This window comes from Setaria viridis, chromosome 8, assembly GCF_005286985.2.
Source record: "Setaria viridis chromosome 8, Setaria_viridis_v4.0, whole genome shotgun sequence".
Taxonomy (NCBI): domain Eukaryota; kingdom Viridiplantae; phylum Streptophyta; class Magnoliopsida; order Poales; family Poaceae; genus Setaria; species Setaria viridis.
The window spans coordinates 11222986-11250455 of record NC_048270.2 but is presented as its reverse complement, the minus strand read 5'-3'; the positions used below and the strand labels follow the sequence as shown (position 1 = coordinate 11250455).

General features: G+C 45.2%; 3 protein-coding genes across 11 annotated transcripts; all 3 read right to left on the bottom strand.

The window, feature by feature from the left end:
* Window positions 1-11262: 11262 nt before the first annotated feature.
* LOC140220210 (uncharacterized) lies at window positions 11263-12200 on the bottom strand (the record flags this gene model as incomplete). The annotated part of the gene is made up of 2 exons (XM_072290233.1): window positions 11263-11288; window positions 11333-12200. Coding segments are annotated over 2 exons (894 nt in total), but the record flags the coding sequence as incomplete, so codon positions are not given.
* An 8367-nt stretch (window positions 12201-20567) lies between these two features.
* LOC117834088 (probable non-inhibitory serpin-Z9) lies at window positions 20568-23934 on the bottom strand. Of its 9 annotated transcripts, none has more exons than XR_011899017.1 (4): window positions 23310-23934; window positions 21616-22850; window positions 21368-21482; window positions 20568-20819 (listed from the first exon to the last, which is right to left on the bottom strand). XR_011899017.1 is itself a non-coding variant. In XM_034713704.2 (3 exons), the coding sequence occupies exons 1-2, from the start codon at window positions 23880-23882 to the stop codon at window positions 22080-22082; spliced, it is 1344 nt and encodes a 447-aa protein (XP_034569595.1). In that variant the 5' UTR covers window positions 23883-23934; the 3' UTR covers window positions 20930-21482; window positions 22038-22079. The 9 variants fall into 9 exon arrangements, 2 of the variants coding, with proteins under 2 accessions (XP_034569595.1, XP_034569596.1); XR_011899018.1 differs by having other exon boundaries at window positions 20568-20814; XR_004635689.2 differs by having other exon boundaries at window positions 22038-22850.
* Window positions 23935-25888: 1954 nt separating this feature from the next.
* On the bottom strand, window positions 25889-26440 carry LOC140220209 (uncharacterized). The gene has a single exon (XM_072290232.1). It carries the CDS (start codon window positions 26438-26440, stop codon window positions 25889-25891), a length of 552 nt encoding a protein of 183 aa, XP_072146333.1.
* Between the last annotated feature and the right edge of the window lie 1030 nt (window positions 26441-27470).

The window sequence follows — 27470 nt, the reverse complement described above, 5'->3', positions numbered from 1 at the left end:
CGCTTCCTCTTCAAACTATTCTGCTGGGCCGCGTACACGAGGGGGAAGTGAGATCAAAGTAGAAGCTCTTATACATTATGTGAAAAAGGATGATGCAGCTGACCATGCTGATAGAAAAGCTTCGATTTTATGATAGAGATTGTGAGAACTGCGCTAGGCTGCTGGTGGACTAGTGCCCTGGAGGACTCCCAACTAGTGGGCGAGAATCGTGTCCCTTAGTGGCTAGCCCCTAGGGGCCCAGCTATATGTACACACACGCTTCCTGTTCAAACTATTCTGTCGGGCCACGTACACGAGGGGGAAGTGAGGTCAAAGCGGGAGCTCTTCTACAACATGTGGAAGTTAGTTAAGAGATTTAACTCTAAAGCCCATTAGATCCAAAATTAGATGTCTAAATTCAACATTTCAGAACATAGATCTAACATTTTCAGAAAACAAGATCAACATTTACAGATAGTTTGGTGTGAGCTGTCTCAACATTTTCAGATAATTATTTCAACATCACTAGAACCTAGCTCAACATTTTGAAAAAAAAATGTCCAACCTTCTTCTCCGGCGGTGGCAGCACGAGCAGCCCGAAGCGGATGGAGCGACAGGGTTGGTAATGGGTGCGGGCCATGGTTGGCTGGGGCGGCGAGCGCGGGAACCTGGTCACACTAGTAGAGAATTGGCTTTCCATACGCCCCCTTTTGTCCCGGTTTAAAGTTGGCCCGGGACAAAAGGTTCACCAACTGGGACTAAAACTCGATCACCGGTGGGGGACTCACCAACCGGGACCTTTTATCCCGGTTGCAAAGGCTAGTGGAAAAAAAAGACCCTGAGAGGCATTTTATCCCGGTTTGAAACACCAACCGGGATAAAAGACCCCCCCTTTTATCCCGGTTGGTAACACCAACCGAGATAAAAGGGTCAAGAGCCTTTTATCCCGGTTGGAAACACCAACCGGGATAAAAGGGGGTCATTTATCCCGGTTGGTGTTTCAAACCGGGATAAAAGGGTCCCCCAACGAGGTGACTGGAAGGGGGATTAAATCATCGAACCCTTTTATCCCGGTTGGAAACACCAACCGGGATAAAAGGGGGTCTTTTATCCCGGTTGGAAACACCAACCGGGATAAAATGTTTCCAACCGGGATAAAAGGGTCCCCCACGAGTTAATACAAAAGGATAGTATCCCCTACATAGTCAGATGTGGTGTGTAGGTGGGATGGCAAGGAAGCTACGCGCGAGGCTGGAGGTTGTGGGTTCGAATCCCACGAACCGCGCACACGCATATTTCGCGTGAAAAATCGCGTGACTTGTGACTTCCTTGCCATCCCACCCTGGGAGCTCGGGAATTTTTTTTTTTTTGCAGCGCCGGCCGTGGGTGACCCCTTTTATCCCGGTTGGTATTACCAACCGGGATAAAAGGGCGTCTTTTGTCCCGGTTGAGTGACCCGGGATAAAAGACCCCCCCTTTTGTCCCGGTTGGTTTATCCAGATGCATTTTCGGGATCTTTGCACCCTACCAACCGGGACTAAAGCCCAATTCTCTACCAGTGTCACTGACGGCCGCGCAGGGTGGCAGCATAGCACCCCGGGCCGCGGTAGAATGTTGTTCAGGTTTACTCATGCATTATGTGACTCCTGGGAAATTTGAATCCATATCAATATCCATATTTCACTACTTAGAATCCATGTTCACATTTCACTACTTCACTCCATGGATTCATGGCTTCAAGCCCTGTAAATTTTTCTGTTCCCTTTTTGTTTCTTTTTCTCGCATCTGGCTTTTTTGAACCTTGAGACTTCTTGGTCTCCTTTTTTATTGTAATATATTTAACCAGCACGGGCTTGATCCTCCTGTTTTCCTAAAAACAAAAGTTTAAATCCATGTCAGTATCATATTTCACTACTTTGAATGTTGCTAAGGTTTACACGTGCTTTCTGTGACTCCTGTGGGGAAAAAAAGAATAATTTAATGTTATTTCATTAATCCATCAACTATGGGAGGAAAAGTCTATATAGTAAAAAACTCTCAAAAGTAAAAAATTATTTTGCAAGTTATACAGCCATAAAGCTAATGTGCAAAATTTGGGGGTCAATTCACATGCGAACGCTAAGATGTTAATTTCCATTCACGTTCAATTTATTAGTTGCTAGCTTTCTAGAAACAAAACTATAGGCCAAACCTCCTCCCTGTCCTGGAAGAATAAAGAATGAATCCATCCAAGCGCGGCCCATCTAGGGAACATAATTTATTAAAACAGTCTCCACTCCGGGTGCAGCTTTGATTAGAATCTAAGATAGTGTTTGGTTCGTGCTAAGGTAATGTAAACGCAAAGGGAATCAAATTACAGTGTATTTAGAGGTGGAATAGGTGATTGCCCTCTTTGTTTGGTTGCACTCTGGTAACGTAATCAGATTACTGTGTGGGTGCTATATCTGATTACGGTGGGGGAGGAGGGGTAACAAGCTTGTATAGATATTATTTAGGTAAGGGATTCGATTACAGTGTCAATTGATTACAAACCACCGCAACCAAACATATGTAATGGGATTCGTTACCTTCAGTAATCAGATTACGTTACATTTGAGCCAACCAAACACTACCTAAGGGGTTACTACCGTGTTTCCAGTTTATATCATGCGGTAACGTAAACCCAAGCTACAATGTAGTGTTCAGCTGATCGCCATGGTCTCATGGACTTGCTTGATGAGGAAACGATCGGCACAAACCATGGCGGCAAACTCTCAGAATCTTGTCCTCTGGACAATGCTTTCCGGATCATTTGTAAAATAGGATTAAAAATGTGCCGTGTGGGAAGCAAGGTGAATGCCAACAGTAGTTATACAGGAGTAGCTTAAAGCCAATATATATCATCTAATTTTTTTTATTATCATATTGAAAGTGAGATAGGTGACATAATGAGCACTTGCTGCATGCATACTAGTCGAAGTTTGCAAGTTGAACCTTAAAACAGGACACCATACAAGTTATTTATGGGATCAGACTTTGTTTTAAACCTCAGTGCGGAACATTTCCGCAGCATTTTCGAGTACGATTTGCACAGAGTCTCACACGAGAGTTCATTTAATTATGATGAGCGATCTCTGTGGTGTGGGCTGGTGGTTCGGTCGCCGCCGATCAGCTCTGTTCCTGCATGAGCAGGATGCAATGTCAAAATCGATCGCCATCTTGCATGTCACAACTTTGGAGCGATCTGATTCAAGGATCACCTGCAGGCGCACCCACTGCGATGGCACCATCTAATTTTCGGATTGGATTTCGAGTAGGTTTATTATGTCTAAAACTTGTGTGTCAGTGTACCACAAGCTACTACTTGTAATAATTGCAGAATAATTCCCCTCGGGAGAAGAGGTTGAAGCTCGATTCTTATTCATTATCTAAAAAAAAGTACAGATTCTGTCCACATGCTGTAAATTTGGAATCTTATTACCATTCCATTGTTCAAAAAAAGAGTTATTATATATCAATCATCCACATACTTTCTTTGAGAAACCCACCGCTGTACATAGTTATAATGAGATTATGAGACTAATAACATATACAGTAAAAATGGCAATAATAAACAGCTGGAACCGCTTGATCTGAAATTAGCATGCAAAGTTTGCGGGTCAACTCACACGCGGGACATTAAAACACGTTTATATTAACTTGAATTTATATTAGTACCTCGCTTCCTAAAACAAAAACATGCAAATCTCTTGGTAAGAATTGGATGAACCAATCTAAGCGCGGCACATCAGGAAAACACAGCCTTTGCGTTTGTCCGATGTCCGAATAGTCTCCACCCAAGTTGCTGGCTTACTGCTATGATTCTAAAAACTCTCTGAGGTAGTGACGACTGTTTAGTTTCTCTCTCCAAGCCCGAACGTAGCATCCACCGTACCTGCTCTTCATGGTCTCATATATGGACGTCCTTGACGAGGACAGGAACACACGAATGTGTTGAAATGATCGACCAAGAAGCATGAGTTTTGTGGAGTGAGTTTCCCCGATGCCCCTCAATCTGAAGCCGGTAGCAACATGCACATGTCGCATTGACCTTCACTTTAGTATTAGTGGTGAGAAAATAGGTAAAATACGACTAAAAATATGCAAGTATATGCACTCAAGAGCTGGAGTGTCCGTGGAGCAAGCAGCGTCGATATATAGTAGTTATATAACTCTACAAGCGAATATATCGTTTAACTTTTGTTATTATATTCTGAGATATATATGATCGGTGAGATATGTACATGTGACATAAATGAGCATTCGTTGCATCTATTACATTCATTGTGCATCACTGTTGGTTATAAATGGACCCGCCCCTCACCCACCCCGCCCCGCAATATACAGGAATGACTGCACACCCGCCCCCACCCAAAATACCACTTGATTAACCCATCCTTCCCCACCCCATTTTGTGCAGTTACACCCAGAACAACCATAGGTTCAACATGAGAACATAATATAATACTACATGTACCAATTTTGTACCGCTAAGAATAAACTTACAATAAAAGTTATGCACACAGTAGTTAGCAGCTGTGACTGTACGTTAAGATTGCAACGCACCAAATTTACAAACTCATTAACACAAATCCAAAAACCCAATCCATCCTGACAAAAGAACTTTTGGTACTAGGATGTGTCACTTCTGGAGCTTGAAGATCAAGGCGACATGTGGATGGCAGCATTATCTGATTGTCCTAGTTTTCTCCATAGCGCGAACAATTGATAATTCTGCCTAGTAGACAACAAAAGGAAAGGTGAACACATTATGATACTCTACTGAATGCCTGAAACCAAATAAAGTTGTGTTGAAAAGTGGACAAGATCTGCAAAATTGGATCATATTCGTAGCTAATATTCGTAGCTAATCCTGTAAATGTAAACCATGGTATCTACCACTACCATTTCTGTACCAATTTGTTTAGGCGTCCATGCATTACAGTTCTGCCGAGCATCGCCTGTGGTGCCGAACTGTACCACCGTCTCCCAAGGCGGAACATGTTCCCGTGATGCCATTCATTTCGAAGGAAGCAGCAAAATAAGGATGCACTACTGCTTCCATTGAGTGCTTAGTGAAGGAAGAAAAGAAATAACGAGGTAATAAAGAGTATGCACCGAGACCGGGAGTGTGTGAAGTGAACTGGTTATTACTTAGTACTTGGAAAACAGCCCCAAAGTGGACTCCGTCACAGCAGTCTAAAAGTTCTTCCTCCAAAGAGGTGAGGCCCCCTCTGTCGGGAGAAGAAGGCGAAGTGTCTATCCTATTCTTCTTCTAACGGTCCAGAGCTGAAATCACCGGAACAATAAATGAAAGATGTAAAAAGGAACAACAAATATCGAAGAGACTTGAACACAACAATTGTAGTAAAAGCACTTGCGATCTCGTTCCAAAAATTATCTGTCCCTTTACAACAGGGTAGGGCTCCCCTTTTATAGTGACTCAGAGGTCATTTTACATACCATGAATACCCTTCTTCATCTACTACATTCCTAGAATATACCATATATAAACGTCTTTGGAGGTACCTTGTACAAATTGAACTCTTCTACCGAGTCACGCTTATCACGCCTCCTGGTATCCACGCTTTTCACACCTTCTTATGATCACACTTCTCACGCCTTTACGTCTTTAGCCTCGTGCAGAAATAACTTCTTAACCCCGAGTTGTGAGACTCCTTAACCTCGAACCAGAAAGCTCCTTAGCTCCGTGCCTTCAGCTTCGATGCGTACAGCTCAACAGCGATCCTGAGTAGAAAACATAGTGAAGAATTCGGTGTTAAAGGTTAACGTCGAGAACCCGAGGGTAAGTCATTTCATATCTTCGTCAACAGCAAATGATTCTTAGCTTCCAGGTTAGAACATTAGAGAAGGTGCGAGGTCAATCATGGTTTTCAAGCCCGTTTAGGCCTAGCGAGGTTGAGTGATTTCGCGCAATGGCCTTGATCCTACAAGATCAGCTAGTTCTTGCTGAAGAAGACAGTCTCGAGGGTGACCGGCTTTTTGGGTGATCCCCAATAGAGAAACAATAGGCGCAAAGTCTGTACACTTCAGTTCATGAAATCGAAATCTAGGTAGCTGGCCCCGGCCAATGTAGTCTGTAGGTGCACTCATTCCATCGATGTGCGTGGTGTAATCCCATTTGAATACTTCTTCTTAGTGCAATGGCGTGCAATCCTCCTACGCATTCGGAAAAAACAAGAAAGAAAAGTGTATACAGCCATTCTCTGAAATTCCGTCGAGATCCTTAGCGGCAGAAGAAGACAGACCCAGAGGAGACACTATCGATGCATTAGTTCGTCTCATCTTCCTAACGCCACTCGTTCCTAATTAAGAGAAATTGCCTAGATGCGCATTCACATTCACATTATTAGACAGGGCCAAGGATTTGGCAGTGAGAAACAATAGGGGCAAAGAACCGAGGAGATGAGCTTATAAGCGATCACCATGAGCTCAAAGTGCTCGATCGGAGCGGGGGGTTTTATTTGTTTTTGAGGAATCTGGAAGCATATGGGCAGCGAGGTGCAGGTTGTAGGTAGTTTTATAGCACAAGAGTGGTTGTCTCTGGCTTTATTTTCGGGGATCAAACTGAACCTGAGTGACAGGACACAAATTAAATTTTACTAGTACTAGAAGTCAGAGTAGAACATCTTGCAACTAGCAGTAGCAGTTTCAAGAAATGGTGTTCCGTGAAATGTACTTTCTTCTGCGAGAAATGAATAGGAAGGCTAGGGACAGATCAGTTTCATTACTTTGCATTTTCTTGGAGAAGTGGAAAGGGGACAGCCAGATAGGGCTACAGCTACGAACCAGCCTTCATGGCTTCACTTTTTCAAGCACACAATCCAATTAGGATGAGACAATGCAAAAGGTTTTGAGCTGGTTGATCATAGCAAATCACGCTGCTAAAGTACAGTAGTGAGTGTAAAAGATCGCACATGCATGGGAAATTAATTTTATCTCAGGTTGGGAGCTTATCCTTGATTTATCTCTGTCGTAGACTCAATGTCGCCTGTGATGTCTCTTGGCAGAATTGGCAGAACCAAGAGCCAACCATTGAAGCTTTATCTCATGATTTCACACTAAAAATCAAGATGAGAGTAGCAGCAAAGCTACACTACAAGGATGCGCCTTTTTGTCAAGCAGTAACCATGTGATGACCACTGAGGTTATCAACTTGATTGTCGAATACCTTTTCCTGATGCAACTCGTTTTGAGGCCGAAACGACAGGCGACAACCACACAAGTCACGTTTACCTAGATTGATTGAGTGCTTGGTGGTGAAGATAGGTAATAGAACTAACGAGGCGTAGGAGCATACAATAGCTCAAAGAACGGCCCTGCAAATGAACCTTTTGTTAGGTGCATGCCTAGGATCTCTATATGCATATCTAGTCGGGATCACAATCAACATAGGTTCTAGGGTTTCTGGTGTCAACCGAGAGTGATAGAGAGAGAGAGAGAGGTAGGGGTACCTTCACCCCTAGGGGTGGAAGCAGCTCTGCTGTTGGCCATCGCTGGTTCTGTTGTTGAAGATCTGCGCAAGGCAGCGACGCGCAGTGCAATTGCCTTGCGGCGCGGCGGCGATGGTGCTTCCCGCCGCTACTGCGCAAGACCTAGATCGGTAGGTGTGTCGGTGGGGCGGCTGGCTGCGGCGAACCTCGTGAGCCGAGCCATGGCCCCCACCCTGTTTATATAGCGCAGCGCGACAGGGGCCTACCACCAAATGCTAGGGTGGGCGCCCCCGATCAGGGCGCGGATCAGGGTCCCAATGGGCCTTTGGGCCCATTGGGGAGGAGATCAATCTAACATTGTCCCCCTTGATCTCATCATTTACTTTCAACCTTACACTTTTCACTTTTATTCGTTTCATCATAGATTAATGTGTAGAGCATGCCTCATCGTCACAGCTCAATCGCCGATAGAATCAACAGCTACAACACACCTCTCTATTTTGAAACAATTCTGTTTCTTTTAGGCCTTTTACAATCCAGGAATCATAGCCTTTCCCTTAAACCCATGCCGGCTAAGTGTTCTCTGAACACATTGGGTGGTAAGCCTTTCGTAAGCGGATTCGCAAGCATATCCTTTGTTCTTATATGCTCGAGACTTATAGTGCTGGATTTTGTCTTTCACAACATAAAACTTTATCTCAATGGTTTTGGAAGCATTGCTTGATTTGTTGTTATGAGCATAAAATACTGCTGGCTCATTATCGCAGTACATCTTTAGTGGTCTGCGAATACAGTCAACCACTCTCAATCCGGGTATAAATTTCTTTAACCACATCGCCTGCCCCGTGGCCTCATGACATGCTATGAATTCTGCATGCATCGTTGATGACGCAGTTACTTTCTGTTTTGAGCTTCTCCACGAGATAGCTCCTCCTGCGAGAGTGAACACGTATCCAGACGTGGATTTTCTATCATCTTTGTCTCCCGCAAAATTTGCATCTGAATACCCTTTTATCTCTAGGGAATCAGATCTCTTATATGTAAGCATGAGTTCTTTTGTGCCTTGCGCGTAACGCAATGCTTTCTTTACCATCTTCCAGTGTTCTACACCTGGATTACTTTGACAACTACCAAGAACCCCGGTGACAAAAGCTAAGTCAGGGCGAGTGCATACTTGAGCATACTGTAAGCTTTCGACAGCTGAAGCATATGGAACCGCTTTCATTTGATCGATCTCATACTGGTTCCTGGGACATTGAAAATTCCCAAAACTATCGCCCTTGACTATGGGAGCAGGTGTGACCTTACTTGCATGCATATTATACTTCTTTAGAATCTTTTCTAAATATGCCCTTTGCGATAATCCAAGAACCCCATTCTTTCTATCTCGGTGAATTTCTATGCCCAAAACATATGATGCTTCACCGAGATCCTTCATATCGAAGTTTGAGGACAAAAACTTCTTTGTCTCTTGCAGTAGACTGATATCACTGCTCGCAAGTAAGATATCATCCACATACAGAATTAGGAAAATGTATTTCCTATTTTTGAACTTTGCATAGACACAATTGTCCTCTATATTCTCTTAAAACCCAAATTTCTTGATTATATCATTAAACTTTAGATACCACTGTCTAGAGGCTTGCTTTAATCCATAAATGGATTTCTTTAGACGACATCCCATATTCTCTTTGCCTTCCATGATAAAACCCTTGGGTTGTTTCATGTAGACATTTTCTTCTAAATCCCCATTTAGAAATGCCGTCTTTACATCCATCTGGTGTAACTCTAAGTCAAAATGTGCAACCAATGCCATTATGATTCTGAAGGAGTCTTTACATGAGACAGGAGAAAAAGTCTCATTGTAACCTATTCCTTCTCTTTGTGTAAATTCTTTTGCCACAAGTCTCGCCTTATAACTTTCTATATTCCCCTTGGAGTCATGTTTAGTCTTGTAGACCCATTTACAGCCTACTGTTTTGGTTCCTTTAGGAATTTCTTCAAGTTCCCAAACTTTGTTGGAACTCATCGATTTCATCTCATCCTCCATGGCCTCTAACCACTTTGACGAGTGAACACTTTTGATGGCTTCCTCATATGAAGTGGGATCACCTTCCATATGAACTTCTTCTGTATTATAAACTTTATAGTCACCAGGAATAGCTGATCTTCTGACTCTTTGAGACCTTCTAGGCCCCTCACTTTGGGGCACATTCTGTGCCTCTGCTTGTGGCACATCATCCAGAGGTGGCTGCTGCAACTCTTCCTCGTGTGTAATGATGGGTTCAATTGGTTCCTGAAGAACAGGTTCCAAAACTTCACTCATCGTTTCTATGGGTGGAATCACAGCAGGTGCCTACACCACAATATCAAGGATTGTAGCGGGTGCTTGCACCATGACCTCAGGAACTATTGGTGTGGGAACAACAGGTAGTGAGAAGAATGGTTCTTGAATCATCGGATTAGGTGCACACACCCGCTTCTCCTCAAGATCAATCTCTCGATCCACCATGCTCCCCCTCACCATCTCATCCTCTAAGAAAATGGCGTGTCTCATTTCTACAAACTTTGTATATCAGTCTGCACAGTAGAAACGAAAACCTTTTGATTTTTCGGATAGCCAATGAAGTGGCAGCTTACTGTTTTGGGATCTAGCTTCCCAATGTTTGGGTTAAATACTTTAGCCTCAGCTGGGCTCCCCCACACACGCAGGTGGTTTAATGAGGGTACTCTGCCTGTCCATAGTTCATACGGTGTTTTGGGCACCGACTTACTTGGCACTCTATTTAGAATGTGAATGGCGGATTTCAATACCTCCATCCACAGTCCCAATGGTAAGGTGGAATAACTCATCATGCTGCGCACCATATCCATCAGTGTACGGTTACGCCTTTCAGCTACTCCATTTCGCTGGGGCTTTCCTGGCATCGAATACTGGGCTACTATGCCATTTTCCTACAAAAACCTCGCAAAAGGTCCAGGAACTTGGCCAAAATGGGGTATGTCGACCATAGTACTCCCCCCCACGGTCGGATCTTACTATTTTAATTCTTTTGTTATGCTGATTTTCAACTTCAACTTCTGATCTTTCTTTAATTGGATAAATGTAACCATAACGGGAGTAATCGTCTATGAATGTTATGAACGAGTCATAGCCATCCACGCTTTTCACAGGAAATGGTCCACAAATATCAGTGTGGATTATCTCTAAAACTCCTATGCTACGTTTAGTGCCTTTTTTAATTTGCTTTACAAACTTTCCTTTAATGCAATCAACGCATTGTTCTAAGTCTGAGAACTCTAATTGAGGAAGAATTTCATTCTTAACTAGTCTTTCTATTCTCCCCCTCGAAATATGGCCTAAACGACAGTGCCATAATTTCGACAATGTTTCATGAGTTCTCTTTCTTTTCTTTGTTTCTTGCTCTGATGAGGATACATTCATATTCACATCACATACAGAATTTACTTTTTCACGCAGTGATAATAAATACAACTCATTGTGAAGGATGGCAACACCAACACATGCATTATCAAACCAAATGGCACATTTCCATTTCCAAAATGACATTCATATCCATCATGGTCCATACGTGAAATGCTAATCAAGTTTCTATGTAACGAAGGAACATAAAGTACATTTCTAAGTACAAGCATGAAACCATCAACTAGCTCTAGAGAGACATCGCCAACAGATTCAACATCTGCTTGGACTCCATTTGCAACTTCAACGCATCTTTCGCTTCTTTGCGTAGTCCTCGTCGAACGGAATCCCTGTAAAGAATTTGCAACATGAACAGTTGCACCTGAGTCAATCCACCAAGTAGATTTCGAATACTGTGTATACAAGGATTCATTTACAAAGGAGATAGTGTTCTCACCTCTTTTTGCCATTATCGACTTTAACCAGTCGGGACATTCTTTCTTGTAATGCCCCTTTTTCTTGCAGTGTAGACACTGATCTTTGTCTACTGTGAGAGGCTTTTGGTGATGCTGCTGCATGGGAGCCTTTCCTCGTGCCTTGAAAGAGGAGTTAGCATTCTTTTTCCTGTTGTCCTTCACATAGTGCAATGAACCACCATACAAGGATCTAATTCTATCCTCTTCCTGCACGCACATGGCTATCATTTTTTCCATGTCCCACTGTTCTGGCTGCATGTTATAGTTGACAACAAAAGTGTCAAACTCTTTTGGTAGGGAAGCGAAAACCAAATGAATAATGTGCCCAGGCTTGAGCTCAAGATCCATTGGCTTCAACTGTGCTGCCAAGTTATACATCCTCAAGATGTGATCTCTTATGCTAGTTCCTCCTCCAGTGTACCTCTCTGTGACCAGCTGCTTGACTAGCTGGGTAGCATATATCTTTGAGGAACCAGTGAACTGATTCCTTATCTTCTCTAGGTACTCTACGACGGAGTCGCACTCTGTGATCGAACCCAAAATTGCAGGCTCAATCGTATTCTTTACCAAAGCCATACATTTCTTGTTGGTAGTGGTCCACTGTTTGTTTTCAAGTGTATATGCCAACTCTAGTGGAGCATAGTCCCTTTCCTTTTGCTGCCATGCGGCATCATCATCACCTTCAGCCCTCACTGGCTTTTCTGGAGCTTTTGGCCGCGGTGTAGTCACCACCCAGTCAACTTCTCCACAAACGAAGGAGAAATCAATCTTCTTCCTCCACTCTACATGGTTGTTTCCTTTCAGAATGGGTATCTCTTTGAGACAAGCCATTAAGTTGAATGATCCTGAAATTTGCAATCCAAGGTGAGATCATAACAACAATTGCATGATTTATTTCCAACGTTGGTCAAAAAATAAAACATACAACTGTTTATGCAATTTAAAACTATATCACCGTTGGGCAGAAATAGAAATAAAAGCATCAAAACTTTTTAAATCATGATACAGTTATTAACAACGTTGGTCAGAAAATAACAACACCATAATCTAATTAACTTTATCATGCTCTCAAGAAATTTAATTGTCTCGTTGGTTCAAATTAAATTTAAATAGAGCAATAAATTTGACTTTTGCAGCGGAAACTGGAAATAAATCTATTTTCAGAAGCAAAATCACTGTATAAACTTTATTAATCTCTAATACATTGGTTCAAATTAGATTAGAGACCAAAACTATGCAAAAAAATCAATTAAATGCTTCTGGAAATAGAAAAACTAATTTATGAAAAAATACTGTGCGAAACTCTCTTTTCGGCTTAGCCGCGAAAACGGCCCACTGTCCGTTTCCGCCCTCGGCCTGATCACGCGACGCCGCCGGTCCGCCAAAATGGCCCACGAAAATGGCTGGCCCAAAACTTGGCCTGCTCGCTCGTGGCGCCTGGCTGCGTTCGCAAGCCGCAACCTGGGCCTGGGCCACCGAAGTGGCCCAGCGCCTCCTCCCGCCTTTGCCATATCTAGCCCGGACGATCTCGACCGTCCGTCAAAATCCGACAGTCGAGCCGTCAGATCGGCGGAACAAAATCGCCGGAAACGGCCGGCTCCCCCGAACCCTAGAGCCAGTCTGTTTCTTTCCCCGCGAGCTTTTGCTGTGGCGGCGGCGGCAGGGCTGTCTCTCCCGCGCCTGGTGATAGCCGGCGGCGGCGGTTGAGGGATGACCCCGCCAGCGCACGGCCACGGCAGCCCCCCCTTTCTCTATTTTTTGCTTTCCCTCCCCCTCTCCCTCGGAGCCTACTCCGAGATCCAGGAGTTGGCCATGGCGACCACGGAGGAGGGCCGGCGCCACCGCGGGTCCTCTCGCCGGCGCGCGCGTCCTCCGCGAGGTTGGGCGCGCCGCCGTCGAGCGGTCCTTTGGTGGTGCTGTTGCGCCCCCCCGAGCCCCGAGCGGATGCTCCGGCGGCTCGGGTGGATCTTTTCCCCGGCGAGCCCGTGGCTCGGTCGGCCTTTGCCGCTCGCCGTCGGTGGACGTGCAGCGGTGATGACGGCGGCAGGTAAGCCGCTCCGCTTTCATTCTTTAAATCTAGGGTTAGGGTTAGGGTTTGCCTTTTCTTTTTTTTTGTTTTTTTCGATCTACTTCTTTTTCCCGATCTAGAAAAGCTTCTAGTGAGGTGTCTGATACCATTGTTAGGTGCATGCCTAGGATCTCTAGATGCATATCTAGTCGGGATTACAATCAACATAGGTTCTAGGGGATTCTGGTGTCAACCGAGAGTGATACAGAGAGAGAGAGAGAGAGGTAGGGGTACCTTCACCTCTAGGGGTGGAAGCAGCAGAGCTGCTGGCCATCGCTGGTTCTGTTGTTGAAGATCTGCGCAAGGCAGCGACGCGCAGTGCAGTTGCCTTGCCGGCGCGGCGGCGGTGGTGCTTCCCGCCGCTACTGCACAAGACCTAGATCGGTAGGTGTGTCGGTGGGGCGGCTGGCTGCTGATTATCACCAGGTTCGCCAGCTATCTAATCCAAGTTGAGGCAACGATGAGCACTAACGATGTTTGTTGATTATTAGTCCCACTGGGCATGCCAAGAGCGTGTTAAAACAAAATCTGGACCTCAGGCTTCTACGTTGAACAGCACGAAGGACCTGGCAGATCTGCTTAACTACAATGCAGACTCCATATCAGCTCGCGAGTGGTGCAAGGCATGCCAGTTAATTTGACCTAAAAATTGATAAGGTAAACATTAAATTTCTGAGCTGATCGGCGGCGAAGCCTTTCGAATGTAATGATGTGGTGTAAATAAATAAAACATTAATGGCTTGTGCCATCGGCTATGTCAGCCGACAGGCGAAGATAAAGCATTGTAATACAATAGCCATGAAAGGAGCCCTTGCTAACCATGCGCACACCAAATAGATTGTCACACCCGATTTTAAGGACAAAATCAAGTGCATTAAATACATGTACGCCAGGATCAAGTTGCACACATGTACGACAATAGTGAATAACAAAGATGATGCTAAAGAGAATGAAGAGAGTATTAAACATTATTACATGACCGAAAGCCTCAATAAAACATAAGCCTAAATTATTACGCAACGGAACTCCAAAGATGACGAAGACACCACAGGCAGCTGACTGAAGAACCGTACGCCTAGAACTCCTCGAAGTCGTGCAGATACTCCTCCAAATTAGCTTGGTCTGAACAGCGGTTTTGCAAGTACACTTATGGTTGGTACTCAACAAGTCGTGGGGAACAGTGTAGTATAAGGCCAATCAAGGTATGGCTAAGGCTAAATTAGCATCAGCTTTTAGTTAAGTTGGTCAAATTTTATTAGCAATTAACTAAATATAAGTTTATACCACCCGAAATTAAACATGAGCATAAATAAAGTAAACAACATAAGCATGAAATGACAACAATTTAAATCCATCTTCCAATAATATTATCATGTGAGGGTCCAGGCCGCTCTTAACCGTGAGCACGGCTGATCGATCAGTTTTACACTCTGCAGAGGTGGCACATCTTTACCCACAAGTCGCGTAAAAGTTCAAAAGAACTTTGGACCCAACCATGCGGTGTTTGCAAGGCACCATACCACACTTCCGAGGTGTGATTGCATAGGGACGCTACGAGGCCTTTACAAAGATTCATTAATCAGTGGTAACCCGCTAAGGTTTCGGTGTCTGGCGTGCACAACCTATCACAGGCCAAAGACGCAACGACTCAGTCCCCCCTCTTGACTCATCACGAGTAAGATCACCCCAGACTAAGGTTTCTAATTATTCAGCCAAGACCAGAGCCATTTAGTCTCGTGGTAGCACTTTTTTCCTGGGTGGTCGCTCATGTTCCGATTAAACATACATGATCTTGTATTAATGAAAGGTATAACAGAAGTAAAGCAAGATTAATCATTGTGTTCAGTTAAACCACCATACCAAGTAAGCACTAAGCATGAGCTACCCAACATAAAAGTAAACCCGGTTGGTCAAGGCAAAGGTAATTTCAATCTAGGCGAACCTTAAATAGGACCCATCAATTTAATCTTAACAAGTGCATAGCATAAATGTTGAGTACGAGAAAGTAAAGGTGTATAGGATGGAAAAGTAGTGATCAAGGACACGACTTGCCTTCTTGGCCTTGCTCCTGCTGTTCGTACTCCTCGAAGGCTTGGTCTTTAAATCCCTTGAACTGCTGAACGTCTACACGCGTCACACGAGCACATACAAGCAAACATGAGCAAAAGGTAAGAAACAGTACACCAATCACAATTAAACAGAGAAAACAAGCTTGTAAAATTGATCTATGCTTTAAAACGAACACGTGGATATAAAGAACGCGAAAAACGGAGTTAAGATGCAAAAGATATGCTTGAAACAAGATCCAGAGGCTTTTCTGCGAGAAAAACAAAACTTCAAGGCCAAACCGTGAAAACCGAGAGCATATACATAATTACGCGTATAAACCGAAGGTCTAACGCGAAAAAACTCCAAAACGGACGGCGGGTTGATTTTTAGAAAACTCAGGGCTTAAACCGAAAAATGCGAGGGCAGATCTGTAAATATTTTTCAACGCGATCTGGACCGCGGGTTGATTTGCGAAAAAGGTGAGGGCTTAAGCGAAAAAGTGATGCGACGCAGCGCGGTTGACCGTTACGCGGTCTGATTGACTCGCTGCTGACCGTCGGAGTCACGGTCGTCGATGACACCGCAGCGGTGGCGGCAGACGACGGTGGACGGTGGCGAGCGGCGGCGGGGTCGCCGGAGTAGGCCGAAACGGCGCTCCGGGGCTCATTTTCGCGCGCGGATAGCACAGGAAGGGAGCGGGAGACGCGGCGAACTCATTTGTGCCCTCGGGTGAGCCGAAAGGGCGACCGAGCTCACCTCACAGCGGTGGCTTGCAGCGGAGAGAGGGCGGCGGCATTGGAGCTCGGGTGGCTAGGGTTTTGGAGGGTGCTGGCGTGGGTGCTCGAGGCCGGGGGGAGGGGGCGGCGGTTTATATAGGGGCGGTTGGCGGCGGGATAGAGATAGGACGGATCCCGCGCGGAGAAAACGCGCGGCGGTTGCGGGCGGCGGAGTCCGGCGCGGTCGGGGGAGGAGTCCCAGTCGGGTACAGCCGGAGGACGGGGATGACGGGTAGGGCCCACCCGTCAGGCCGGAGGAAGGAAGCGGTAGGCGGGCCGACGCGGCTGTTGGGCCAGCGCGCGCGATCGCGGGCCGGCGGAGGAAAAAGGGGGAGCGGCGAGCTTCGCGGGCCGGAGGAGAAAGGCGGAGCGGTGGGCCGCGTGGGCGAGGAGAGCTGGGCCGGCGACGCTGCTGTGCGGCTAGGCCGAAAGGAAAGAAAAAGAAAGGGGAGAAAGGAGAATGCGGCCCAGGAGGAGAAGAAGGAAAAGAAAAAGATAAAGGGAAAAGAAAAAGGTTTTGAAAAGTGAATTTGAATTTGAAATTCAAATTTGATTCAAACTCAAGCAACCAAAAATAAATGCACCAGCATGAATGCACAATAAACTCCTATGATGAATTAATTAAATTTAAAGAAAATAAAATTAAATGCCTAGAATTTAAATGACATCCTAATTTGAGCAAATTTTAATGAATTTGAATTCTTCAAAAATTTGGGTGTTACATAGATTAACAGATCTAGTCAATATCTTGATAAGGTAATTGAACTTAGACAAGGTAGTGCGAATGAGAGGTTATTGACATCAATCTATTAACCTAAGAGATTAGAACATAGCAAACAAGAACCTCTTGCCTACCACTCATGAGCTAATTAAACTAATAGAATCATAATCAATGTCATGACTGTGTAATGGAACTTAGATAAGGTAACGTGGTGAGAGGGCATTAACTTTGGCCTATTAACTTCACTAAACAAACTTGCGGCAGCAAGGCCTCGTATGCACCTCTATCGGCTCAATGACGTTACCGTGCTTTTGAGAGAAACAGATAAGACCTGACCGAAGCATCGGCTCTTTGTAGTAATGTGCTGACGTCAAAGGCCCAACAGTTAGCAATACGAGGGGCAGGGGTAAAGTTATATCGGACCTAGCATATATAAAGCAATAAAAGCATGCAAGATCTACCGGCCGGTACGATCTGATAACTGTGAATGTTTAAATAGTGCAAGGGAGCCGATGAAAACAACCTAACTAGATCTAAATCGTTCGATAACTATGAGCGCTTGATAGAACTAAGAGATCGATACAATAGAACTTAATAAAACCAAACAACTCGATAACTGTGAGAAACCGTCGAAGACAAGCAGAATATTGGACAAAGTCTGGAAAGTTCTACTTGCATTCTAAGATAACTCGATAACTAGCCACACAACTGAATATCAGAACATAAGACTTCATTTTGAAACTTCTGATAGAGGTCGTAATGACCGAGTGCCGGTACTTAGAAACTCGCCTGAGATTGAAGCCGATGCAGCCATGTGCGCAGGAAGGAACTCGTCAAATCTACTCTACTCCTACTCCTAAGGTTTTGGCGATGTGGCGCCAAATGTTTGTATTGATTGATTGATGATTATTGATTATAAGGCTCATGGACTTATATTTATACCCTGGAGCAAAGCTAAAATCCTAGTTGAATACGGCATGAACTATTACAGCTATTTTTAAAAACTACTAAAGATAAATCTCCATGCTTTTCCCTTATTTGGTGGAGTCAATTTCGCTTCAGACTGGGCCCATCTGGTCTTCTATCGGCTTCTAGAACCCTAGTCAATTGCGTTTAGCCTTGGTCAATGCGGCTTCATCAGCATACCAATTCTCCCTTCATCAGCTGTCAGAACCTTATCCAGAGCGGTTAACTCTGGCCAAAAACTAGTGTCAACAGCTCTGGCAGCGGCGCCCATAATTGCGTGGAGCGACTGCTGCACGTGCTCGATAAGGAAGTTGAGAATGGCGGCGGTGCCACGAGCGGTGAAGGCAGCCTGGTCGTAGGCGAGCGCGGCATCCTCTCCAGGGTGTCGAAGGTGCCCAGCCACACGCAGGCGCGTCCGCGTGTGGAGTCCTGGATCTTGGCACTGAACTTGCCCTAGGCACGCTTGGGTACCCCGATGAAGGCCTCCTGCCGTCGCCGATGCCCGTGGTCAGTGTCCACGGACCCCATTCCGGCCTCGGAGGAAGATGAGGAGGACGACGAAGAGGACCAGCCGGAGCAATCGTCGGTGTCCATGTGCTGGACGAGGTCGTTGAGCAACCGCATATCCGTGTCCTCCGTGTGACCGTGTCAGCAGGGGAACAGCGAGGCTAGGGCTGCTGCAGGGTAGTAGCAGGGGGAGGGGAGGAGCAGGAGGAGAAGGAATGCTCCATTTCCATTTTGGTGGATTGTGAAACAGAGATAGAGCTCCTGCTGTGAACTGAGTTAGGGAAGAAGAAGAACAAGAGAAGATGCTTTGATCCCACTACATCGTAGTGCGCTTTATATAGCTTACAAGTTCAAGGTATCTTTTTTTTCCTTTTTCTTATTTGAATGTTTAGCATGGTGGTCTCCGGGACGTTTCCCTTGGACTTCCTCCACGGCCAGATACATGGTCAGCGAAATCGTAGGGCTCTGTAGGACGTGTACGTGACCCTCAGCTAACGTAGGACAACACGATAGATGCGACGTGCTTTCCGCAGTCATTTTCTGCTCAACTCTTCCATTGACCGCTTTCTCTTGCGTTGCTTGCCAGGTTGCTTCTTCCTCGGACCCGTGGTTTATCTAAGAAAATCTGTGACCTACCACCTTCGACGCTCCTGCAATGCTTTTCTGCCGCATTTTTTATTGTTACATAGATAGTTTGGGCTTGGCCTTTTGTTTCTGCGTGGTCGTATGGCGCCGGCATTCGTTAGGTCACGTACATGAAATGATTCAAATTAGTTGGTGGTTCATTTATATTTGGTTGGCTGAACAATACCAACTCAATCAGGATGAAGCCATCCAACTTGATACAAATTTCTACCGAGCGGGGTGGAATCATATGGTTTGGTTAAACCATAAAGTTCAGAATAACCATCCATGCATGCATCATTTTAAGTCCAACCAAACATATCCTAAATACATGTACACGTACACTTATACAATTATAATTATACAGTCAACCAACTGTCTGAAATAACCTCGTGAGCACTTATGAGCATACAAAATCTTCATCGTATATGCTAGTGCCCCGTTACCCATGCTTATCTTTTCTGGCAATCGACACCGGTGTTTCGTTTTTCTTTTGTTTTGGATATTGACTTAGAGAGAGAAAAATACAGAAACTATAGCACAATTTCGAGCCTTTTATTTCTTTCCTAACAATGTTAATATAAGTGCGACAGTTCGAGGAAGCAGCTACCGAAATTACTTAAGTATTACGCTTCTCTTTAACCGTTAGGTCCGGTACTAATGCTCACATTAGTACCAGACCAAAATACAACCGGTACTGAACCTGAGGACGAATGCTGAGTTTTCCAGTAGTGTTCCTTGCTACTAGTACTACAGTATAATCAACAACTTCCTTTCTGGTATTAGTTGAGCTATCGTCGGTTTGCGTTTTGGCCGTAGTTGTTTAATTAGCTTAAAACTAAACAAGAGAAGTACACTAATATAACGCTAAGTGGTGGTGCCGGCTGCCATTCAATATAGATAATATACTCTACATACGGACAAAGCAAGACCACCGTACCTGAACCAAAATCTACTGAATGTCCTTTTGACAATAATTAAGACAGGATGCACTGTTCTGTTCTGGTGCCCCTCCATTTTTTATTGTTTTGAAATAAAGTCATTATGCTGTCCTTCTCGTTCAAGGAAATCATTATGTTATATCTAATTGCACAGCAGTATATATACCTAATGTTCAAATTTAGTGTACATTTTACGATGTCAGGAATTTTTTTGACATGAGTCACTCAATTCTAATTTCTTCATGACCGTGATGTTTGTCTATATAACTTCATATTGTTATTCACTTGCTGCCACACATAACTTCATTCTCCACACCGTCACCCCATGAATGTTGAACAGCTCCATTCACAATAAAAAATGTAGGAGAATGTCGTTATGATAAAATCATCTGATATTTTTATTTGGAAATAGCACCACTAAAGAAGTTGTGGTCTGGAGACGAAGACGAGACCATTATGATTGCTGATAGTTTAGTTAGGAATGAATCAGGAGTTAGTATTTTCATGCAAGGTGGTAGCAGTTTATTAAGTATGACTGCTATTCTTGCATGTGGCCAAGCCAGGAAACCAAGGGGGAAGCTGATATTTTCTGAACTGCTTTAGAATAAAAGTCTGAATGTCTTGAAAACAAAAGGTAAGGAAATGACTGGACAATTAAATTCCTAGCTGCCGTTTGTTTCTAGGCAAGCCACTGGACAGGCCCCATCGTCACGCCGCCTCAACACACCCTTCCTCCACTCTCTCCTCCTCGCCTTCATCATAGCTTATATTTCATATAGGTTGGTTCTATGGTTTTCTGTGACAAAATCCACTGCCCTAGGAATGAATAACATGTATTGTATTTATCAGTCAATATCCCAGGTGTGTACATATAAAAATAATCCTGGGGATGCAATATGCAAGGGAACCAACTGGCACAAGTCAGCAAAATGCAAGCTAGTTCTCAGAGCAATGGCATACATCCGATACATTCCCCTAACATAGGGAGATCTGGGATTAGATTGAAATGTCATGCAACAACTAACGGATTGAAGTGAGAAAAAGAAGCACCAACAAAATAGTTGGCCTCTGATTAAATTGCCAGAAGAATGATGCAACATGACAAACAAAAGCGATGAAGCAATCATTTCCTAGCTCATCACGGCCAAGGGGCATGAACAAAAGAACTGCATGCTTTTTTCCTGTATCTGCTTCCCACTCATCATTTCAAGTCCATTTGCACACCACAAGTCTTTCTACTATTTCTTAACTATTGTATCTTATTTGGTCAGCAGGGTTACTCTGCTCACCTTGAGCATGCCTATTTTTACTATTCTTAGTGCTTCTTGCCCCAGCTATAATCTCAAGCAATGAGGTAGCAATACCTTTTAGTCTCTTTGTCCATGGCAAAGAAATTCTTCTCCTTTAGATCAATGTAAGGCGACTGCTGTCCCAGGCTAACAACACAACAGTGCGTGCCATCATTGAAGACAATCTAACCTGACAATCACCAAGTAAATGCCACCTATTAGAATATTTAAATTGAGACATCATTCGTCTAAAATTTTGAAGCCACATCCTTTCATGTCCCCATCCTTATATGAAATCAAAACCACTATGTTTGTATGCTTACCAGCTTGTTCCTGGTACATAGGAAAGAGTAAATAATGGCAATCTACTATATGAACATGAAACTGAAACAACTCCATGAAAAATATCATCAGCAAAATTCATGCATACAAATATATTAAACCAAATACTAAATTATTAATACATGCATAGATAGACAAGAAAAAGTACAGGTGTCAATCTACAACAATAAACTAACACATCTGCTAACAGAAGTTTCTTCTATAAATTGGCCAAGACCATAGAGATTTCTGAAAAGCAGCACATCCATACACATCTTTATATGGTTTAGCACCAAGTAGAAAGGCATACAAGACAATATAAAATCCAACAGAGTAACTGTATGTTTGTATGTTACATGAAGCAGACAAGCAACAAAAGTACCAAAATCTTAATGAACCAGACTGGCAAAGTTAGAGATCATACAAGATACGCCGTACTTTGCTGATAAAAGGTCAGAACCTGAAGCTATGATGGTGATGAAGGGTCCAGCATATGCCCCATGAAGATTACTGAGCCAGACACCTCCTCCCTAATGACAAAGAAGAATGGGTGGTCGGCAACAAAGTGCTCTGCTGGAGAAGGCTTGCCTATGCCCGTCGAGAATGAAGCTTCATCAATCACTTTATCATTAACCTCCAAAACTGCTTTATGAAGTACATCAGATAGAAACAAAGGACCACTGGGTTCATCTTCCTTGACCATATCTGTGAAATCTGCATCCCGTTGGAAGGGTAATTCAAGGCCCATTTCTTTGAGAAATTCCTTCATATCAATCTGGAAAGATACTGTGAAATTGGGCACCCTGATATCCACATGACACTTCTCTGTTGGCAAATTTTGTTCTAAGAATAAAGGTTCAGCAAAAAATTTCTTAGTTAATTCAAACAAGCCATCATGAGTATCAGGCAGGAAGATATACATGGAGAACTTCCGTTCAGTCCATCCTCGCTGATAAGGAAGCTTAATGACTTTAAATCCCTCATGAACTGCAAAAGGTCGAGTTCTATCATATTCCACAAAAGGGACATCAACACAAGTTCCATCAAGACAATAGAACTTTTGTGCTGTAGTGCTCCTTATATCAGCCCGATTAAGCCACCTTCCCCTAAAATATAGCGCGCTGCCAAGAACAAGTCCTGTATTCTGGTCAATTGATACATCCGGTTGGAGTGAGGTAACAGTACATTTCGTGGACTCTTGGACCCACAAGTTAATTTGTTTCGCAGCATCTTCTGGCTTCAAAAATCAATAGCATAGAAAATGTACAAATTTCAGAACTACTAATCTCAAAAGACAAATCATAGAAATGCATCACAAGATTACAGTTTGCTACTTACAAACAAAAAATGAACAATTCCTAAAATAATTTCACCCTACAGCTATTAATTGGCAGCAGCATATGGTGGGTATATTTATCCTAACAAGTTAACTTATGCATACTGTCATTTCTATCAGAGAAAAGAAGTGAACAGAAAGCTACAGGGCACAGAACATGAAGGTACAGCACAAATTACATATGGCCAATTGATACCACTTCTATCCGTGGTAACCTAAGCAACGAATTACAATAACCATCCAACCACATGTTAAGATGTACTGAGTACATGAACTCGTGGGAGAAGCATATTGTCGAGCAGTTGACGAGCACAGCCTGTCATACTGCAGTTATAGAGAAAATTGCGCAATATGTCATACCTTGTTCAAGAAGTCGGCCGTCCTCGCCGCGGAGCAGTACACATTGCGGGCAGTCTCCACGAACCCCGGGGACAGCCTCGTCGAAGCGTCGGCCCAGACTCCTCCCGCGAACGCCAGCTGCGGGCCGCCGGACGGGGACCGGTCCCTGAGCACCCGCTTCACCACACGCGACGCCACGTTCGCCGCGTCCGCTGCGGCACCCTTTCCCCCGCCGCCGCACCCAAGCACCTGGAGGAGCTGCCTCCGCGTCGCGCCGCGCGCGCCGGCGGCTGCGAGCGCGAGCGAGGCGTGGACCGCGGGCGGCGCCACGGCCGCGTTCCCGGTCGCCGAGGCGGCGAGGACGCGGCCCGCGAGCGGCAGGAAGAAGGAGCGCTGGGAGGCCGCGAGCGCCTCCCCCCACGGCCGCGTCGGCATCGGCGGCGGCGGCGCGTCACGAGCGTCCTTGGGTGACGGCGCCGGCGCCGCGGATGCGGAGGAAAAGGGGCGAGGCCTGAATCTGGCGGCGAAGGGGAAAGGCGAGGCCGCGCGGGGCCGGCGCGCATGGAGAGCTCGCCGGAGGGAGGAGAGCTGCATTTTGCCGAGCTATTGTGCCTTCTTTCTCTGCTCTTGCTGTTTGCCTAGGGTTCTTGAGGTTTTCCCTTAAGTTACGGTGATATGGGCTTAGTAGGTATTGGGCCTTGTTGGGCCGGCCGGTCTCGAATCAGCAGCAGGCCCGAGAGTTATTTTGAGCGGGGGTGGGATGGTTTTGGGAAATGTTTTAAATTTGAGTGGGTTGATTTTGGGGAATGTTTTGAATTCGACCTGCGGTTGGAGCTGTTTATCACGGCCTAAAATTGTCTTGCTTATACAAATCTGAAAATCCTTGCCAACGACGTCGTTCCTGAAGATGGCGACGATGCCCCTGCAGACCGGTAGGAAAAAACAATGTAGGGTTTAGATGTTGAAATTATGTCTTTTGCTTCGGTGGGATGCCTGAGTAAAAACTGGTGTTTGTAAATGTGCTTTACTCCCCGTTTCCCTTTAACTTTTAATTTCTTGATCTGTTACGAGGATCCTTAGTCTCACTAGCCTCAATTTCCTAGTGCAGAGGGCGTACTCTCGTTCACGCATAGTACCTTGGCGTCACAAGGATAGCTAGGTCCCGTGGTTCAAGATATGTTCTATCGAAGTACTTTATGGGTTTTAGGGTTAGTAGAGATAAGCGTTTGAAGAAAGCAAATCGTAAAATAAACTTGCGCAACCCCAAGTTTCGAGCTTGAGAAAGAAGATCTAAAGTTGGGGTGACTTTCGGGGTCAAATATACCGACCACCAAACTTGATGAACTTTATTCATTATATGATATAAACAAATATAGAGGGTACATAGCTTTATTATGTGAAGAAGCATCATAGATGCTCGATGTTCCATGAATTTGGAATGTCTGTCCTGTCCTACCTCGGTATGAGTCCGACCGAGTGACCTCCTTGACGATGAATGGCCCCTCCCATGGGGCTGCCAGCTTGTGCATGTCTTTCTTGCTCTGAATGCGTTGAGAACAAGTTCCACGATGTAGAATCCTTGCAGCCTAAATACAAGCTGCCACCCATTCTTCCTCGATGCTATCGATGTCTTGAACGCGCGCCTTTTCCACCTCTTCCTTCTTGTACATCTCCACTCGTGGTGCATTGAACATGAGGTCAGTCGGTAGCACTGCCTCTGACTCGTACACTAGGAAGAATGGGGTCTGACCAGTAGCTCTGCTTGGCTGCGTGCGTAGCCCCCAAATTACTGCGAGTAACTCCCGCAGCCATTTGGTCGCGTCCTTCTTCAATCGGTTGAAGATCCTGGACTTGATACCCTGCAGCACCGCTCCATTGGCCCGCTCGACTTGGCCATTGTCCCTAGGGTGGGCGACGGATGCGTGACACAGCTTGATGTTCCTTTTGTCGCAGAAGTCCTAGAACTCCTAACCGGTGAAGTTGGTTCCTAGGTTGGTTATGATCCTGTTAGGGACCTCGAACCTGTGCATGATCTCTGCTATGAATTCGGCGACTTTAGCTGCTGTTAGCCTCTTTATGGGTTTCACCTCTATCCATTTGGTGAACTTGTCAATGGCGACCAAAATATGGTTGTAGCCCTAAGATGCTTTCTTGAAGGGACCAATCATGTCGAGTCCCCAGCATGCGAAGGGCCATGACATAGGGATGGTTTGCAGCTCCTGAGCTGGCACGTGGATCTGCTTAGCAAAGAACTGGCATCCCTTGCATCGACGGACCAGATTTTCTGCGTCAGCCACCATTGTGGGCCAGTAGAATCTAGATCGGAAGGCCTTGCCTACGATGGATCTAGCACCGGTGTGATTCCCGCAGATACCTGTGTCGATCTCTTGAAGTAGTCGATGTCCCTCCTCCTGAGAGATGCCCTTCTGTAGAACACGAGAGCTTGTACCTCTCCAATAGAGGTTTCCTTCTATGAGGACATAGTTCTTGCTCCGTCGAGTGATTATCTCATGAAGCGCTCAAGTTTCCTGGTCCGGGTTGGATTCGGGTTGTGGAAGAGCTCCTTGTTTGATGTACCTGACCTCCATTATCCAGTCGGGCTAAGGCTTAACCATCAGGATGTTGTTGATGCTGTCTTGCAGGGGAGCCAGTGCTGGCGCGGCAACTCCCTCTTCCTCTAGGGCAATTTTTATCAAGGGCTTTATAAGGTCCTGCACAAATACCTCGGGTGGCACCTTCGACCGAGTGGAACCCATCTTGGCCAAGGCGTCTACTGCCATGTTGTTGTCGTGAATGACGTGGTGGAATTCCAGCCCATAGAACTTTCCTTCCAGCTTTCGTATCTCCATGCAGTAGGCGTCCATCTTCTCGCTGGTTCGTGACCAATCCTTGTTCACTTGGTTGACGATGAGCACCGAGTCCCCTCGGGCGAGGAGGCTCTTTATCCCAAGTGAAATCACAATGCGCAGTCTGTGGAGAGCCGCCTCATATTCTGCAGCATTGTTCGAGACTAGGAACATTATCTGCAGAACGTATTTGAGCACGTCCCCTTTCGTGGAGATGAACAAAATCCCAGCATCGCCTCCCTTGATCTTTAGAGATCCGTCGAAATACATGGACAAGTACTCAAGCTCCTCCTTTGGGGAGGGCATCTAGATCTCCATCCGCTCGGCCATGAAATTGGATAGGATCTGTGACTCGAAGAAGGTCTAAGGGACAAAGGTGATGTCATGCGCGGCCAGCTCTATGGACCACTTCACGATGTGACCCATGGCTTCCCTGTTGTGGAGGATGTCACCTATGGGGTAGCTGGATACTGCGGCGATCTTGTGAGCCTCGAAGTACTATTTCAGCTTCATTGCGGTGACCAGGAGCACGTATAGCAGCTTCTGCACGTGATTGTACTGGACCTTGGACTCTGTCAGAACTTTGCTGATGAAGTAACCGGTCGTTGGACACCATAGGTGTGCCCTTCCTCTGATCGCTCGACTACTAGTTCCATGCTGACTACGTGGGTAGTAGCAGAGATGTAAAGGTAGAGGGTCTCTTTGTCCAAGGACACCATGAGGATTGGAGGTTTATGTAGGTAGGACTTAAGTTCCTCAAACGACATCGGTGCTTCTTGGTCCCATGTGAAATTATCCTGGTGCTTCAGGAGCTTGAAGAACGGTAGCCTGCGGATGCCGAGCCTAGAGATGAATCGGCTGAGCGCCGCCATGCATCTGGCGAGCTTCTGTACATCCTTTTGGCTCATTGGAGGCAGCATCCAAGTGATTGCACTAACTTTTTGGGGATTTTCCTTGATGCCGCGGTGACTAACGATGAAGTCGAGTAGTTTCCCAGACAAAACGCTGAAAACACATTTTTCTGAGTTTAGCTTCCATTAGAACCTTTGGATCAGGTTCTTGAATGTCTCGGTCAGGTTGCTTATTAGCAAGTTAGGCTCCCTAGTCTTGATGACCATGTCATCCGCGTAGGCCTCGACGTTTTCCCTATCTAAGAACCTAAACACACTTGGATCGCTCGCTAGTAGGTTGCCCCAACGTTCTTGAGACCAAACAACATTGTCATGTAGCAGTATGCGGTGAAGGGTGTAATAAACAACATCATTATCTGGTCTTCTTCCTTCAGGTTGATCCGGTGATAACTCGAGTAGCAGTCAAGAAAACAGTCCAGGACACA

What these genes read in the sequence shown, in the direction of transcription:
- LOC117834088 (XM_034713704.2), bottom strand. Translation starts at nt 23,882, where the DNA reads ATGCAGCTCTCCTCCCTCCGGCGAGCTCTCCATGCGCGCCGGCCCCGC. An exon ending in CGGCCGACTTCTTGAACAAG is followed by an intron (nt 22,851 to 23,309) that starts GTATGACATATT and finishes TGATTTTTGAAG; the next exon opens with CCAGAAGATGCTGCGAAACA.
- LOC140220209 (XM_072290232.1), bottom strand. Translation starts at nt 26,440, where the DNA reads ATGCCCTCCCCAAAGGAGGAGCTTGAGTACTTGTCCATGTATTTCGAC.